The sequence below is a fragment of the Salvelinus fontinalis genome, chromosome 36 (genome assembly GCF_029448725.1).
Source record: "Salvelinus fontinalis isolate EN_2023a chromosome 36, ASM2944872v1, whole genome shotgun sequence".
Classification (NCBI taxonomy): Eukaryota; Metazoa; Chordata; class Actinopteri; order Salmoniformes; family Salmonidae; genus Salvelinus; species Salvelinus fontinalis.
This window is the reverse complement of record NC_074700.1, coordinates 7,736,053-7,753,552: the sequence shown is the minus strand read 5'-3', so window position 1 is coordinate 7,753,552 and position 17,500 is coordinate 7,736,053. Positions and strand designations below refer to the sequence as shown.

Genomic DNA, 17,500 nt, shown 5'->3' with positions numbered 1-17,500 from the left:
CTCTGTAAAAGCACTCGTCTTTTCACCCCCGTGAGAGTTTATGGACGAGACAGCATTGAGTCCCCTAAAAAAGTGTAAGAGAAAGGGGAACCGGTCTCCAGTATCATTAGTATGCACATCTCTTCTTCCCCAGAGGGCACACACACACATGGGTCATTCTCACGAAACTGACATTTGGCCAAAACATTCTCAAGTGTCATTTTTCATAAAATGTCCTCAGCATGACAGCATGACACAATATGCCTATAAAGTATTTAAATATGTGAATATCAAACAACAGTATAGGTAAGTGTAAAAGCAGGTACACATGTCAAAATTGGGGATATCCTCCTTTAAGTGGTGGGGTTACTCTTTGTTGAAACACAAACTGCAGATTGGGACTTAAAGTAAGTTAAATGGGGTTTATACACCCAATATTTCTTGACAAACCCTACTTAATCAAATAACTGTTGTTTTACAAAAAATCTATACAGTTGGTCCAAGTAAATAAATACAGTTTACCAGCACAGCACACCCATTGACTGACTATACATTAGAATTAGCTTATTATCATTACTGAAATTAAGCTTCTCATTACTGAAACGGACCCAAAAATTATGTGGTAATGAGAAAGGTGTGTTTCGGTAATGAGAGGCCCTTTGCTCAATCTGCAAATAATAGAAGACAGACGTTATGAGTCAGCAAACAATTGACCACATCACTAAAGCCCATTCATGCCTCCATGTTGGTAAGGTAATGGTTCTCTGACTTTTTCCCAATTTGAGCTTTTTCGTTGTTTCGGTAATGAGAAGGCAAAGTGGGGTAAAAGGGGTGTTTGAGAATAAGAACCTCATTCTGAAGGCATATAAGCAAATCAAATAACTTAACTAGTGCTCATCGAAGGACTACTCCTCTAAATGATGCATCATGGGTGTATAAAACTTTATTTAAAAACGAATTGGAGTTTTTACAGGAACTTGAAAAGGTGTTACGGTAATGAGACATGTCCACAGACAGTGTTTTCACATAATAAATATTATAGTTTAATGTAAACTTCAACTAGTATACAATTTTTATGATTTATGGACAAACTACAGCAACATATTTAGTATTTTATTCAAATAAGTTAGATTTTTCTAAAGTAGAATTGTATAAAACGACCTGAGAATTTAATCCGGACTCATTTTGATAATGAGAATGTGGGGTGAAAATGTACAAAATTCTGGTGAAAATGTACAATATTTTTCAAACAAGACACATTTTCAGAATTATAGTTGATTTTTGCAGCTGCATCATGATTTTGGAATTCAATTTGCAACAGACATGTTTAAAAGTGGTTTCATGAGAATCATGAGAACCCCCTCCCCACACACAGTTCCTGTAGCTGTCTGTGAATGCTTTTGCCCTGAAAGTTGTATGCCCCCCCCCCCTCCACACCGCCCTCCTCTGTCTGACCCTGTCTGTCTGACACTTGATTCCTACGTCTCAAAACCTGACAGTCCCACTGTCTCACTGTCTCGTGGGTGTGTACGTGTTCCATTCAAACAAGTCTGTGGTGTCTCTCCGTCGAATAAAAAGAAGGCAAAATGTCATTGTTCCCTCAGTCTTTTCAACTTTACCCTCCTTGTCTCTCCCCACCTCCCCCTAACACTCCCACAAGCCTTAAATGTGTTCCTAGACAGGCTTTTTGTATCATGTCTGCAGTCGATCTAAAGCAAATGTAGCTGAATCTAATTAACATGATAGAAGACTTTATTTGTCGTTGATATGCTACTTAGCTTTTGAGTTGCTCAAAAGCCTTATAAGAGGGGGGGGGGGGCATTCCTAGAAGAATGCTTTACTGTCTTCATATCTGTCCATTCTGCACACACAGTAAGATTTATACGTTCCTTAACACATTTACTGCTGTTTTCTGGGTCTGCGTTTGTATGGGCTCGTTTTACCACACATGCTCTCTAGGTATTGGCAAAGGATGAGTTCTCAAAATGGCCGTCAAACTTAGCATGTCTTCCTCGTCTTCTTTCCTCGATATTGGTCTCTTGGCAGACAGGTGTCGGCCTTCAAAGAACGTTATGATACGTTAGTGCATTAGATGCCAGGGCATGAGACTGCCATTGTGCAGACTGGCACACACGCACAATGGCCTCCCTGGCATGATAAGACCCTCCCTCCTCTGGGTAGATTTCCTCGCCCTATCTTTTGTTTGGCTTGTTTGGGTTGCGGCTCTCTCTGATAAAGGCCACTTTGTTTAGTCAACAAAACGAGGGAGAGAAGGGGCGAAAAGGAGAGGGAGAGAGAGCGGCAGAGAGTGAGAGAGAAATAGAGGGCCACTAAGAAGAGAGAAAGAAGGGAAAGAAAGTGCAACAAAACAACGGGGAAATGGTGGAGGATTGAGAGATACCAGGTTAGATGTAGATGACGATTTAGAAGTGGAGAGGAAGGCATATACTATACTATACAACTCTGACTAGATAAGAATTGATACAGCTGACACAGTTCCTGATCCAGAAAGAGAGATAAATGTAGGCAGGCACAAGAGGAGACAAAAGATATGAGATACTGTTACAGACCCAGAGACGGAGATACACAAAAGTATGTGGAAACCCCTTCAAATTAGTGGATTTGCCTTTTTCAGCTCACCCGTTGCTGACAAGTGTATAAAATTGAGCACACAGCCATGCATTCTCCTTAGACAAACATTGGCAGTAGAATGGCCCGTACTGAAGAGCTCAGTGACTTTCAACAAAATCAAATCAAATTGTATTTGTCACATACAGTACACATGTTTAGCAGATGTTTTTGCGGATGTAGAGAACTGCTTGTACAGTAATATCTGACAGTATAATCGAACATTTTCACAACAATATACACAAATCTAAAATAAAGGAATGGAATTAAGAATGTGTAAATATTTGGGCGAGCAATGTATCTTCTACTATATCTTCTACTAAGATATAGTAGAATAGAGTATATACATATGAGATGAGTAATGTAAAATATGTAAACATTATTCAAGTGACTGGTGTTCCATTAAGTGGCCAGCGATTCCGAGTCTATGTATATAGGGCAGCAGCCTCTAATGTGCTAGTGATGGCTGTTTAACCGAATTTAACGTGGCACCGTCATAGGATGCCACCTTTCCAACAAGTCATTTTGTCAAATTTCTTCCCTGCTAGAGCTGCCCGGTCAACTGTAAGTGCTGTTATTGTGAAGTGGAAACGTCTAGGAGCCATAACAGCTTAGTCGTGAAGTGGTATGCCAGACAAGGTCACAGAACGGGACCATAGAGTGCTGAAACGCGTAACGTGTACAAATCGTCTGTCCTCGGTTGCAACACTCACAACCCAGTTCCAAACTGCCCCTCGAAGCAACGTCAGCACAACAAATGTTTGTCAGGTACTTCATGAAATGGGTTTCCATGGCTGAGCAGCCGCACACAAGCATGAAACACAATGCTCAGTGCCAAGCGTCGGCTGGAGTGGTGTAAAGCTCGCCGCCACTGGACTCTAGAGTAGTGGAAACGCGTTCTTTGGAGTGATTAATCACACTTCACCATCTGGGAGTCCGACGAACGAATCTGCACAAAGCGAGGTCGAAGCAGAAATGGTTTGTCAAGATCGGTGTGGAAGAACATGACCGGCCTGCACAGAGCCCTAACATCAACCCCATAGTACACCTTTGGGATGAATTGGAATGCCGACTGCGAGTCAGGCCTAATCGCCCGACCTCAGTAATGCCCGTGGCTGAATGGAAGCAAGTCCTCGCAGCATTGTTCCAACATCTAGTGGAAAGCCTTCCCAGAAGAGTGGAGGCTGTTATAGCAGCAAAGGGGGAGACCAACTCCATATAAATGCCCATGATTTTTGAATGAGATGATCAACGAGCAGGTGTCCATGTACTTTTGGCCATGTAGTGGAGCTGTAGAATGTAGTGATGGAGCAACATTTAAGAGAAAGCTAGGATCTGGAACCGGGCCCACAACGATGAGGTCATCATGGCTAAGCCGTTAAGGATAAAATTCAGGAGCAGAGGAGGACACAGGACAAAGTCCGCACACACTCACACACACACTCACACACACGCACAAACTCACACACACACACACGCACAAACTCACACACCATGGCTATGTGCACCAGGATAGACCGACAGACAGATGGACAGCTTGCCTACCCCTCTAACGGCTTGCTCCTTGGCCAAACTGGTGCAGAAGAGGGACAGAAAGTGTGGGCCATGTCAAATATTTACACTACACACAGCTGTATTGTTGAAATATTATGGGCCGAGCCCTGCCGTAATTAGGCAATATTTCTACGTCGCTCTCTCTTTCTCTCTCTTCTCTATCTCTTTTCTCTCTCTTTCCCTCCCTCCCTCTCTCGGGCCGCTGAGATGCGTCTTGGCTCGGGACCCATGCTTCTGGCAGCCACAGCTATACATGTGCACAGACCCCGGGTGCAGCAGTCTAAAATGGCTGCTCTCTTCCCTCCCTGAAATGTCGACGTTGGTATGCATCTGCGGCGGCGTGTGTGTATGCGAGAGTGTGTACGTGTGTGAGAGTGTGTATGTGCTGTGTGGATGTGTGTGTTTGTGGGATCAGGTGGGTGTACTGCAACGAGTGAGTTTGTGAAAGTATGCGACTGGTTTAATATACACAGTGGGGTGGGGGTGGACTGAGAGTTTCTTCGGGGGAAGGTATGGGTATCATGCCAAACTAGAAAAAGGAGAGTGCAAAAGATTGTTGGCCTGTTTATAATATCCAGGCAAGTGACACATTAGGGCTGAGAGAAAGAGAGAGAGAGAGAGAAAGAGAGAGAGAGAGAGAGAGAGAGAGAGAGAGAGAGAGAGAGAGAGATAGAGAGAGAGAGAGATAGATAGATAGAGAACAACAGGTAAAAGAAGCCTTCACAATAGCAAAGAATCCACGTTGTGCCATTATGCATAAGGTATGAAACAAACTCCGTGCATGTCAATGTCGGTACTCAGTAGTCCCCATAATCCCAACGTGTCACTCCTCAGTTCTCCTCACTCAAATCACAGCCAAGATCCTCAAATCCTCTGTTTTGCTTTTTCTTTCTCCTCCTCCTTCTTTGCGGGCTCAGATTGTTTGTTTAAACAAGTGGCAGGGACGGAGAGATGCCAAGAAACGTTGTTTTTGGAGTGTGGCTGTGTGTCTCTGGTATCTTGCGTTGTGATCCGGGCCTTGCCAAACTCTCAGGGCAGAGCCAGAGCTCTACCTCGCAGACCAAGACCACGCTGTTTATTTACGGGTTGCTGGCGCCCGTTTGAAGACGATTGGATTGGTCTCCATTTGGAAGGTTTGATGCGTCTTTTGGATGGAGATTGGAGATATTTTCTGTAGAGGGAAGTCTTCACCCCGGTTTTCATTTCTGTGTCAGACAGTTTATTTCTTGTATGCAGACTTACATTTACACAGCATGCATTTGTACAACATACAGTGCCTTCAGAAAGCATTCACACCCCTGGACTTTTTCCACATTTTGTTGTGTTACAGCCTGAATTTAAAATCGATTAAATTGAGATACTTTATGTAAATGTATTTAATTTATAATACATTTGCAAACATTTCTAAAAACATGTTTTCACTTCGTTGATATGGGGTATTGTGTATAGGAGGATGAGGGAAAAACAAAATATTGAATCCATTTTGAATTCAGGCTGTAGCACAACATAATGTGGAATAAGTCAAGGGGTATGAATACTTTCTGAAAGCACTGTAGGCACTTTCCATTTTTCTATTTAGAATAGCGATTATTTGGAATTATTCCTTTTTAAATGTGTTCATATGTTGATTTTATTATTAATTTAAAAAAAATATATAAGAATATTTTCAACCCTGGCCTGATCGACTGCTTCTATGTGGCTATCAACACACTTGAACTTGAACTGGAATTTGAACTTGAACTTAAACTTAACCTCACGCCCCCCATAACAACCTCCTACACCTCCCTAGCTACAGGTCAAGGGTGAAATGTATGTGAGATGTCAGGTGTTTTCCAGCTCTCAGATGTATGGTGCTCCCTCAAACCTCTGAGATGAGTTGACAGTAGATGCCATATGCCTGGATCCCACCTCAACTCTTCCAGGTGGCTCCTCTGTAGGCCTACAGTACTGTAGGGCAGCAAAGTGAAGATGCTGCTTCTGCTGCCTGGGTTCTTTAATTGCCACGACCATCTGGTCTTTTGTCAAGGCTGCCTGTTCACTCACAATGGTGTGTTCCATGTTAGACGAAACAGCTCCCCACCTGTTCTCTCACAATGGTCTGTTCCATGTTAGATGAACCAGCTCTCTACCTCCTCTTTCTCTCACAATGGTCTGTTCCATGTTAGACGAAACAGCTCCCCACCTCTCTCTCACACACTCTCTCTCTGTTTCTCTGTGTCACTCTTTCTCTCTCTGTAGCGCCCTCCCACTTTCTCTCCTCTCTCTCCGTCCTCCCCTGTCCCTCTGTCTCTCCTTTCTTTCTCTCCTGGGAGAGGGCAATAGTTGACAGTTGTAACTAGACTGATGGATGGGTCTGAAAGTGGCATGAGGGTGGGAGGTGCCAGGGTGGCTGGGTGGCAGGGAGCAAGAAAGGAGGAGGATCTCCCTGCAATCACTTACTGTATGGTGCCACACAAACCATTGGCACAAAAGCCCCCGACTGTGGCGTGTAACATAGAATTCGATCTCGTTATACAGTATTTTTATGGCGTGTCAGTCAAATAACAAATGTGCTTGCATGACGTGCCCGAGAAGTCAGTAGCACCATACAGTTTTTTGCTGAAATAATGTGAATTTCCATCCAGAGAGTCCTTTCTTTTCCGATAAATGGTGGACTACAAGCTAACAAAAGAGACAAGCTAACAAACTAGCCAGTTCAGAAAAATAAGTTGCACCCAAAAGAGCGCAAGCTATGGACATCAGACTTCCCTAGTGTCCTCTGTAACCTGTAGAGACTGTTCAGGGTTAACCATAAGGGGAGATATTTTTTGTTTAACGTATGGTGGTGTTGTTCCCTACCTATTTTGTAAGTGTTGAGCCGCAGCCAAGAACATTCTGTTTTTGCAGTGCCGTTTAATGGTCATAAATCTCTCAAAGTTTTTTTTTTCCCCTTCACATTTTTTTTCTCTCTCTCTCTTTCGTTCTCTCTCTCTCTCTCTCCTCCTTTACATCTAAAATTAAGCTTATGAGAGAGGGAAGGCTCTGCAGCAGCAAAAGGAGTGTTGTGTTGCAAGGCGAGGATGTCTGAGTTCACTGTCTCCCGCCTCTTGTCCTCACTTCTCCAGGCGTAAAGGCGTAAAGGCGTAGGGCACAGGAGGAACACGTGGGGGGCGGCTGTGGTGAATCATTATGGAACTCAAGGCAAACACAGCCTGGCCATTCAGTGTTGTACTGTTGTACTTTTACCCCCTCGTTTGCTGCTTTTTCCCTGGATGGTTGGTTGAAGCGGGGGCTGGTAGAGGGAGGGGGTTGGGAGGGGGTTCCTCCTCTCTTCCTCTTTTGGGTGACGGCGATGTCGCCCTACTCCGGTTGGCTGATGCTACAGTAGGCTTTGTGTGGAAGAGCGGGTGTGTAGTGTCGTGAGGAACTGGTGTTTATGTGAAATTTAAGTCAGCTCTTTGGAACTAATTTTCAACTGCAGACCTATGTTATATGATATGAACTAGTGTTTATGTTGTCGGTGTCGTCCCCCTCTGATATGCCTGGACTAGTTCCTCACTACTCTACACACCCGCTCTTCCATACAAAGCCTACTGTACTAGTTTTTAGGTGAAATGAAGTGAGCTCTTTGGAGCCACTTTCTATTGCTGACTGTATATGACATGGTCAAGTGTTTACGTTAAAAACCAGGCTCTTGTGGGCATCGTTTGAATATCTGTTAGTGTTGCGTGGCGGTTGAGCCGCAAAAACGGACCTGGTGGTTGGCGGTGACTAACGAGCATGGTGACGGCTGAGGAACGCCAGTTACCCCAGCTTATCCTCTTCCCAAAGGTGCTGTAAGGTAACATCATCAATCAGAGGAAGCGCTTGGAGGCTAAGATAGGCTACCTTATGGGGAGAATTCCTGATGTGTTTCAGAGTGTATCCCCCTCCTGTTGCGTGTGCTATGTGCATGCTTCTCTCGGGCTGGGGCAGGGCAGGATGAGGCAGAGGCACACCATGTTTTCCCTAACCCAGGCCCTGTAAAAATTCAGACAGAATCAACCAGTCTGTATGTGAAGGTCAGGAGAACGCTTCACCTCGTCTTTAAAAAATGTTTTTTTTTTTTTAACTTGTCTTATTGTTTCTTTCCACCCCTGTTGAGCACTTCTTTTATTCTGCTGGCTTTTGACTGTAGCCCCCCCCCACTCCCACCGCCCCCCCCCCTTTTCTCTGTCTCCTCTTTTTTTTTTAAACAACAGCAAATACCATTGCACATCTGGCTTGGTCTGTCAGGACTGACACGTCTGCAGAAAAATTACGATATAAACCTCAGACACATTCTAGGGAAGCTGAGAAGTATTCATTATATAATCCCTCTGACTCCAGCTGATATTATGTCTAGGTTGAAATGAAATCTGATGACCAACAGCACCTTGCTTCTTTGTTTTTGGCCACCTGTCACATTCAGGGTATTTTTGACGTGTCCTTATAGTAGTGGGTCATTGTATTGCTTTGGCAACACTGGGTGGTTACCATCCATGTCAATAAAGCTAATTTGAATAACTTAAATTGATAGAAGAGTGTTGAACTTTGATGACCTTTGTGGTATTTCATGATCTAAGGTTCAATGAAATGACGTGGAACAGATGATGAATTGACGTCTGTGCCCAGTGGGATGGTTCTATAATACTAAGCATGGTTCTCTATCTGTGTTACAGACTCACAGCAGTCAGGAAGTCCCAGTAACAATGAGCCAGGCAAGAACCCAGGTATGTACCTGAACCTCATTGTCACGGTCCTCCAACCTCTGTCCTGTCAATCACAGTTCTATAGTTCCCAGTCCCCTCTCTGTACTTGATATGGTCTCGCCTGGTAGACGATTCTCCAGAATCTGTTTATGATAGTTACTCCTTGTGTGTATGCTCTCACCTGGCATAATTATCTTTAAACAGGATGTGACCTTTCACAGTTATGCAGACTACACCCATTTTAAGGTTTCTATGGAATTACAGATTAATTTAATCACCCTGTTGCAGGATAACATTTTAAACTTGTAGTGTATCGAGGTTTAAAAAGGCTTCTCAAGTTTGTAATTTCCACTTTGAAATTTGAGACTTTATTTTACAAAAAATGTATCAACCCCTACAAAAATGACCATTAATTATAATCCACATAATAATTCATAAATAAAGATCCTACATCTGTATAGACCAGTGGAGGCTGCTGAGGGGAGGACGGCTCATAATAATGGGTGGAATAGAGTATCATGGAGTAAATGGAATGGTATTGTGTTTGATACCATTCCATTGACTCCATTCCGGCCATTATTATGAGCCGTCCTCCCATCAGCAGCCTCCGCTGGTCTAGACACCAAAACAAAACCGTTGTCAATCTAAGAGACAAAAAAGATTGGGAAACACGAAGGCTAGACAGTTAGGTGCTCCTCTGTAGTACACTAGTGGATGTCTGAGGCCATAGTTCTTGTCCTTGCCAATAAGGGTTGGATAGCTAAGCTACGTCTAGTAGCCAGTCTGCTAACTAGCCAAACAAAATGGCCACTGTTCCAAATCATCACCGGCAGCCTGTTGCTGCTCTCCTGGACTGACCTGGACTGTCATCACGGGCCAGGAATGAAAATAGAGCAAGAGCGTAATTAGCCCCGTACCTCAAGAGTAGGTTCTGCCTACCCTGCATGTGCGTCTCGCTGCCAAGTCAAACACTACGTTGAGCCAACATTGAGCCAATGACTCAGGCCCTGTGAGGGCCTCCCTAGCTGCTCCCACTACAGTGCCACAGTTCCCCTGTCATTCTCTGGGACACCCGTTGGCTTGCATTGAGGAATTAGGAGGAAGAAAGTGCATTTAGCTGCCAATCGGAATCTAGACTCACGCCTTCCCCCTATGTTGTTGGCACACCCAATGGTCCTGCTCAGAACATCAAAGGAAGAAATGTCGAAGTCGTTTTGGGTGTCAGTGACATGTCTGTCTGAATGGCTGACAGACTGACATTAGCCTGGTCACAGTTATGTTTGTGCTATATCGCCGACTCCTATTGTCATGACAAACATAAACAGCACAAACGGATCTGGGACCAGGCTAGACTGATGGGTCATGATAGTTATTTTTCTCACATTCTGGGCTCCATACATATTGTACTTCAAAGCCTCCATGTTTCAGTATTGTCAATATTGCCATTATTCAGGCTGGAGCTGTGTTGGGTCGTGTCGCTATGGTTGATGGGTAGATGATGGATGCTCTATTTTAGAAAACAATATTTGGGCAAGAATTTTTGCTCGTCCTGTGTATCGTAAGCAGGGAATCAAGTCATGATTTATTACTTTAGCGACAGCTCGAATCACTACGAATGTAACTTACTCTTAGTTACGAGAACACAAAGCATTGAGTTTAATGTTGCGTTGATATATTGTCTATCTGTGGTTTTTGTTTCTGCAGTTTACTTGGAAGATAGCTTCATCAAATCAGGAGTCTTCAGTGTTTCAGAGCTGGTGCGTGTGTCCAGAAGTAAGTACATACTTTATCACCATCGCCCTCAATACCCCTTATCCTCATTGCCGATTCAAAACAGCAAGCTTCACAGTACAAAAACAGAAAATCCAGTCGAGCAAGTCTCCAGCGTTAGAATACAACAACGTGTATGTACAGTGCACCGGTGTGTATATGTGTGTGTGTGTGTGTGTGTGAGACTGTGTGACCGTGTGTGTTTGTATAGACTTGCCTGACCTTTTTCAAAGACGATGACGGATGTTCTTTCAGGAATCGCTCTCCCCAGCTAGCTGAGGACAATGGTCCCCTCAGGCAGGATTTACCTGTATGGCTCAAGGGCTGTTGTGTTCTATCACATACCTATGGGATGTTGTGTCCTGACCTCTAACATGCCTGGGGTACACTAAGAACTCACTGACACTGACATACAACTCGTGTTTTCTACTTAATGTTTTTTTTTTAAGCCCCTCTGTAATTTGTACTGCCATTTTTGACTTGTTGTTTTTCGGATTGCGGAGTAGACCTTTAAAGCCAATTGAAATTCAGTCAGTGCTGTGATTTTGCCGTTCTAAAATGCACATTCAAATTAAAGCGTGAACAGGTGTTTTTGCATCATTGTTATTTTGTGCCTGGCATTGTTTGGATTCAGAAGTCAGGGTTGTATTTTCTTTAACAGACAGGGTTAAATTACTTGGCTGGGAGAGAGAGCAAGTGGTATTACACACAGTATGCTATGCCAAAAAGAGAGATAGAGAGTGAAGGAAATAGAGAGAGAGAGGGAGAGTCTCGTTGGCAGTAAATTAAAATACAAATGCCCTTGGGTAGCCAATGCCAGGGCTGCCGTGGGTTGCCAGTTCCAAGACTGCAGTGCTGGGGTTGGAGCTCATGCCAGTGGTGAACCTCAGACCACAACAGACCCCACCACACACTCCAGTCTCTCGTCGAGTCCAAACCAATCTACCCACCCACCCACTGCCCTCACAGGGCTACCATCGCAGGCGGCAGCTTCAAGAGCGGAAGGAGCTTTTACACAGTGCCCTAGTTAACACTCAGCTGTCCTCCCTGAAACAATATCCCTCCCTCGCGGTTGTCAACCACAGGGTGAAAAAAAGTAGACTTTCACACAGTGGTGGGCTGTGGTTTCTCAAAGCATATCACACATAAGAGCACCATGAAAGTGAACTTCAATGCACGTATTCATATGTGCTTGACCAATTACAATAGGTAATTGAGAATGATTCAGCTGAGCATAGGACCAATCAGAGAGCTGATGTGTGTGTGGCCTAGTTCACGAGTTTGCATTATGCTGGTGGAATGCAAAGGTTCAATGATTTTCAGTCATGTGAGAGGGGATCATATACACTGAGATCATTTCAGTGAAGTTGTGGGCCATGCTCAAGGTCACATCATATCAAAAGCCTATCAGAGCTTCAGCAGGCAACCAATCAGCAGGCCAGTGACCAGGAAGTAACCTCTTTTTCTCTCCCTACTCTTCAGCGCCCATTACCCAGGGGGCAGGGGTGAACTTCTCCATGGCCGACATGCCAAGTCAGCCGTACTACCATGACCTGAACTCCAGCGTGGGCCTCCATCGCTCCCTCTCCTCCCCGCCTGGCAGGTCAGTCTACTGCAGGACCCTGCCTTAACCCCACTCTCCTTCTCCCGCATCACACCTTGTCCTCTTAACTTTGAATGAGATAGAGGGCGGGGGGGTAGATGCAAAACTGAGGGGCAAATTGATAATCTTACTCCATCATGTACTTCCATATTTTGGCCATTTGTTGGAGTTCAACTTTATTAACACCCACACATCTAGACAATACGTTAGCAGTAAAGATATTACATTTTCCAGACATCAAGGGGCAGTGACAGTAGAGAGACACAGGGATCAGAGAACACGTACAGTGTTGTGACTCATCATTTTTCCGCCTTCTTCTCCAGTAAACGGCCCAAGACCCTCAACATAGACGAGAGTATGGAGACCAGTCCCACTGGCCCTGACTTCTATTCTTCACCTAGCTCCCCAGCTAGCGGCAGCAGGACCTGGCACGAGAGAGAAGGTGAGAGGGGAGGTGTGTATGTGTGTGTGTGGGGGGGTCTACAATATTACTGTTGAATAACTATGATAAGAACAAACAGGCTGGGCGAGTAACAGAATTGTTGACAGGAAATATCGTGACTGAGAACATGCCCCTGTTGATAAGCTCATTTGGAGGGTTGTTGAGTTCTCTGGTAGTTTGGGAGCCTCCTCATTGCTTCCTGTTTTCTCGCCAATCTGAGGGAGTATTGGAGTGTTGAAGCAGTGTTAAGAGTTGCAATGTTGAAGCGATGTGAGTGGAATCTTCATTCTGGTAGCGATTTAATTGTGGAATGCAGGGTTACACCAATGAAAGTGAGAAGGAAGACATGCTAGTGAGAGCTGTAGCAATTGTGGCTGTGAGCAGACTTAGTAGAGAACTTTATTCATAAACTTGTTGTGTTATTAGACTGCAAGATTGAAAAGGTCACGCTAGGGTTAACAGGTGTGTGTGTGTGTGCGTATCCAGGCACGTGTTTGCGTGTGTGTGTGTGTGTCAGAGAGAGAGAGGGAGGTGGAGTGAGTGATGGGAAGGTGTGGCGGCCCCTGTTTGAAGCTAGCTGGGTCTCAGAGGAGCTGTCTGACTCAACAGGTGGCAGGCCCAGTTGGTGGGCCATCCCGTGCCTAGCCCTGCTAACGCCACTATACTGACAGGCAGCGAGAGAGAGAGGGTGTGTGTGAGAGATCCTCCAGGGAGGGGTGTATGTCTCATTACCTGGTCTCGTGGTGCAGGCCAGGGCCCGTAGCTTTTTTAATTAAGCCCTCACTGTCCCGTGTTTCCAGATTGTTCTCCTCCGACACACACACAGACACATTCCCCCTTCTTCCCCCAGGGCTCAAGCCCTAGAGTGGAAGGGAGAGGGACACCTCTCATCTCACTACCCTACGACAGATAAAACACTTAGGGTACAGAATGTCCCAACATCAAACAGCATAAGGTGTTTTTTTCCCCTCGCTTTTTTAAACGAAACTTCGTTGGGATTTACTGTTTTTTCGCCCCTTCCTTCTCCCGCTGTTTTGTGTTTTTACCTTTCAGTATCGGGGTGAACACATGCTGAAATGTAATGGCTATGGAGAAGAGGAGAGGAGAGATCAGGAAATTCATGGAAAATGACTACTCTGTAAAGAGGGAATAAAAAAAGAAGTGGATTGATATTAAACTGATATGAGGCTGTCCAAAGTGCCAAACGGACATTTATTTTACATGCCTAGTCCGACAAAACCCTTTTACACTGCACATGGATTAGGCGTAATTCCGTTTTTTTTGTCCTCAAAAGTAAGCTCACTGAAATGCCTTTCACTGTTACAGTACAGCTGACGCCATGTTGTGGAGTTATGTATACCTAGCCACTCCCCTTACATATTTTTTGGCACTGCTCTCAAATCGTCAGTCAGCAACTGGTTTGATAACGAACAGCTGTTTGCAATGAAGAAGAAGGTTTTTCATATCTATGCTCCTACGAAATGTGCAGTACTTAATCCTGGCTCCTCATACTAACCCGGTGGTGCATTTCATAGCTAGATATCTGCTTGATAGGATTCATAGCCCTTTCGTCTGTCTGGGACACCCTAGCCTGAGCACACCCTGGTTTACTCGCTCATTTTTGGGGTGGAACGTGAAGTAACAGAGTTCGTAAAGTGAAATCATTTTTACATATAACGACGTGTTGTTATCTAGGGATTCTAAGTGAATTCTAGGATTTGACATTGATCGGTTCCCAGACCAGTGCGACTTTTTTGTTAGAGAAGTCTGTTGACGTTAACTTCAACGTTTTTTCCAATTATAGGTCTCTCTCCATAAGTGTCCATCGTGTAATTCTGTCATTTTAGGAAATGTTAAGAATATATTTGAGGGAATGTTACACCACATAAGAACAAGTAAAAAAACAACTGTCCCACTGGTCCCAGACATCAATTCAACATCTATTCCATGTTGGAAACAACGTTGATTCAACCATGTGCACAGTGGGGTGGTACCATAGTCTGAACGTCTTCAAAAATGAAAGATCCATCCATCTTGTCTGAGGTATTGCTCATGTTGCTAAAAAAAAAAAAAAAAACTGAAACGACTTAAGCTCCTTCCTTTTACAAAATTCTGAGTGGGGAATTCCCCTGGATTCCTGAGGTCTTTGTTCCTTTCCTGGTTTGGTATGAGTCACCTTTCCCTCTTCAGGTGGATTCTTCTCTATTGTGGGGAGGAAGAGAGGAAGAGAGAGAGGGAGGGAGAGAGGTAGGAATGAAGGTCTTGTGACAGGGCCGGGGACACTTGAGCTTGACCCACGGTCAGGGGAGAGCGGCTGCTGTCACAGAACATGAGGTTTCGGAGTCCATTATTTTTCATGTTCAGTCCTATTGTCATACAGGACCTTGCATATAGACATTAGAAAACATGTCAAAGGTGTCAAATGACAGCGATGGCAAGCCTATACTATGACTGCCATCACGCCACAGCATGGGAGTATGTTTGAAAGATGTCGCAGCAAGAACAGGGATGCTACTTCTGTCAGCGTCTGTGCGCGTGGCTCTGTGGTTGCCAGGTAACCTCCCCTTGACCAGGTGTGTATGTATTTCCTCTCCTCCAGACATGTCGTCTCCCACCATGAAGAAGCCAGAGAAGCCCTTGTTCAGCCCGACCTCCCCGCAGGACTCCTCCTCTAGACTGAGCACTTTCCCCCAGCACCACCACCCCGGACTTACAGGGGTCGGACACAGTGGTCAGTAGGCTAAGCACCTTCCCCCCTACTAAGTCTAGACATGCTCACTCAGTGACCTACAGTGACCTCTACAAGAAAGTGTTTGAACTGAAAGTGTTTTTGTCATGCATCCCCCTCAGCCTTTCCCCAAAAGTCCTTTGAATTAGTTGGGATTGTAATGTGTACGTTTTTGTTCTCCATTAGTGAATTTTTCAAAAGTTTGTTTTTCCCTCTCTAAATGTGTCTCTCTGTTTGTCTGTCTGTCTTCCCCTGTTTCTCTCTCTGTTTCTTCCTTTCTCTGTTTCCCTCCCTCTCTCCCTGTCCCCTTAGTTATATCGACGAGGAGCCCTCCACCCCACTCCCCCCTTCAGTTCTCGGCCATCTTGCCCCCTGCCCCGTCACCCTACTTCTCTCACCCCACCATCCGCTACCCACCCCATCTCAACCCCCCTGACTCCCTGAAGAGCTACGTGCCCAGCTACGACCCGTCCAGCCCACAGAGCAGCCAGGTGAGTGTGAACTGCAGCACACTGGAGGGGAGTCGGGTTGGGCTACATTCCTATTTCACTGATTTTATTTAAGAGAACTTGACTGTGTGCAATCTCTCTCCTCAGTAGGCCTAACTGACTGACAGTGTTTGTGAACAGGGATATGATTGGATGTGAAGTTCGGGATTTTAGTGGAAAATGTGTTTTATGGCAAACGTTTGATGAAAAACAATGGATATTTAACACTACGAGTAGTTAAAGGACACCGGACCAGCTTGACTATACTGTAGTACACTTTTCAATGTGATGATTGAATCAAGTATCAGTTGAGTTTTCATTTAATTTCATAATGAATTCAATTTTTCTCTAATAAACCAACTATGGAATTGAAAAATGTACTTCTAAATTTTCTTGTCTATGTCAAAAATAATACCTGCCCCATACAATTGTGCCTTGACATTTTTACAACAATTGAATGTTGATCAAATGCCACTTTCCTGTACATTATTTTAGCTCCTTCCAATTTAGGTGGCAATCATAATAGTTAGCCTTCACCTTGAGAATTATTTTTGGGGATTGGGTGCTTTATAACCTTTGACACATGGAAACGGGTGGACAATGTTTCTAATTGTTAAGAAGACTACTTCAATCATTGCACATCGTGTCTTCACAGCACTAGTCTTTCTGGGGTACGTTTGTTTTGCACAGCATTGGATGGAGGGAGTTGACACAGGATTTAGGAATCGGCAGTGCCGTTGGACGCACCGGGGTGACTTCTCAGCCAGGTTCTTAATCAAGTGTCAAGTTTAACCCCCTCCTTTCAGAATATGGTGCTGTTGTGATCTAAACACTTTTGAAAGTGCAGAAAAATCCCTTTATGCAATGACTGAATGCTGACCGAACTGAAATACTCTGTAGGTCTATTCTGATAAGAGCCTAAATGTAAAAATATACACTGTAAAAACCACTAACTCAATATTCCAAAGAAAATCCAGGCCCTTTTTCATAAAACAAATATAATTACAGAGGGTCATAACAGTTTTTTCTTCACGAACTTCTGATAAACCTGACAGAAGACTTTATACATTAACTGGGTACACACTAAAGCCTTGTGTCACGGGGGGGGGGGGTGGGGGGGAGGGGGGTGGGGGGGGGGCATCCATACAGAGATGAGAGAGCCGTGAGATATTTATGTGAGTTTTATATCCCCGCTGTTCTCACTGAAAACAATGGGCTCATAGACGAGGCTGGATCTATGCGGCCCGGGACTGTTACTTCAGACAAAACCACAGGGAACGATAAAGGCCGTAAATATTTGCCGTTGCCGGGGCCTCTGCTCTCTTTTGGCGGACTTACTGGCCCCTCTCCTACACAGTGCTGGATGGGAGAAGGGGGAGTGTTTGTGTGGGTGTGTGTGTGTGTGTGTGGGTGTGCAGAGGAGGGCGTCTCGGCAAATAAAACAGCTCTTATAATCCCATGGACGGCAGCCAGAATGTTTTTATGCTTGCTTTAACGCAGATTATATTACACTCTAATTAAACATTCTATTCACATTTTTAAGGAACCCTGTGGACACAATTCTTTTTCATAAAGGCGTATTTGAGGTTTGAACTTGGG

The 17,500-nt window shown here is 44.5% G+C and overlaps 1 protein-coding gene across 6 annotated transcripts in view; it reads left to right on the top strand.

The window, feature by feature from the left end:
- The window catches only part of LOC129835134 (nuclear factor 1 B-type-like), an 85,335-nt gene that overhangs the window by 42,558 nt on the left and 25,277 nt on the right, over nucleotides 1-17,500 (top strand). For 2 of the 6 annotated variants that reach the window (XM_055900540.1, XM_055900539.1), the window contains exons 3-8: nucleotides 8,841-8,891; nucleotides 10,575-10,643; nucleotides 12,123-12,243; nucleotides 12,567-12,685; nucleotides 15,285-15,416; nucleotides 15,726-15,904. In XM_055900540.1, coding sequence (XP_055756515.1) covers nucleotides 8,841-8,891; nucleotides 10,575-10,643; nucleotides 12,123-12,243; nucleotides 12,567-12,685; nucleotides 15,285-15,416; nucleotides 15,726-15,904 — 671 coding nt within the window. Of the gene's footprint in view, nucleotides 1-8,840; nucleotides 8,892-10,574; nucleotides 10,644-12,122; nucleotides 12,244-12,566; nucleotides 12,686-15,284; nucleotides 15,417-15,725; nucleotides 16,987-17,500 lie in introns of those variants that run through there. The other 4 variants (XM_055900535.1, XM_055900536.1, XM_055900537.1 and 1 more) reach the window with 3 other exon arrangements.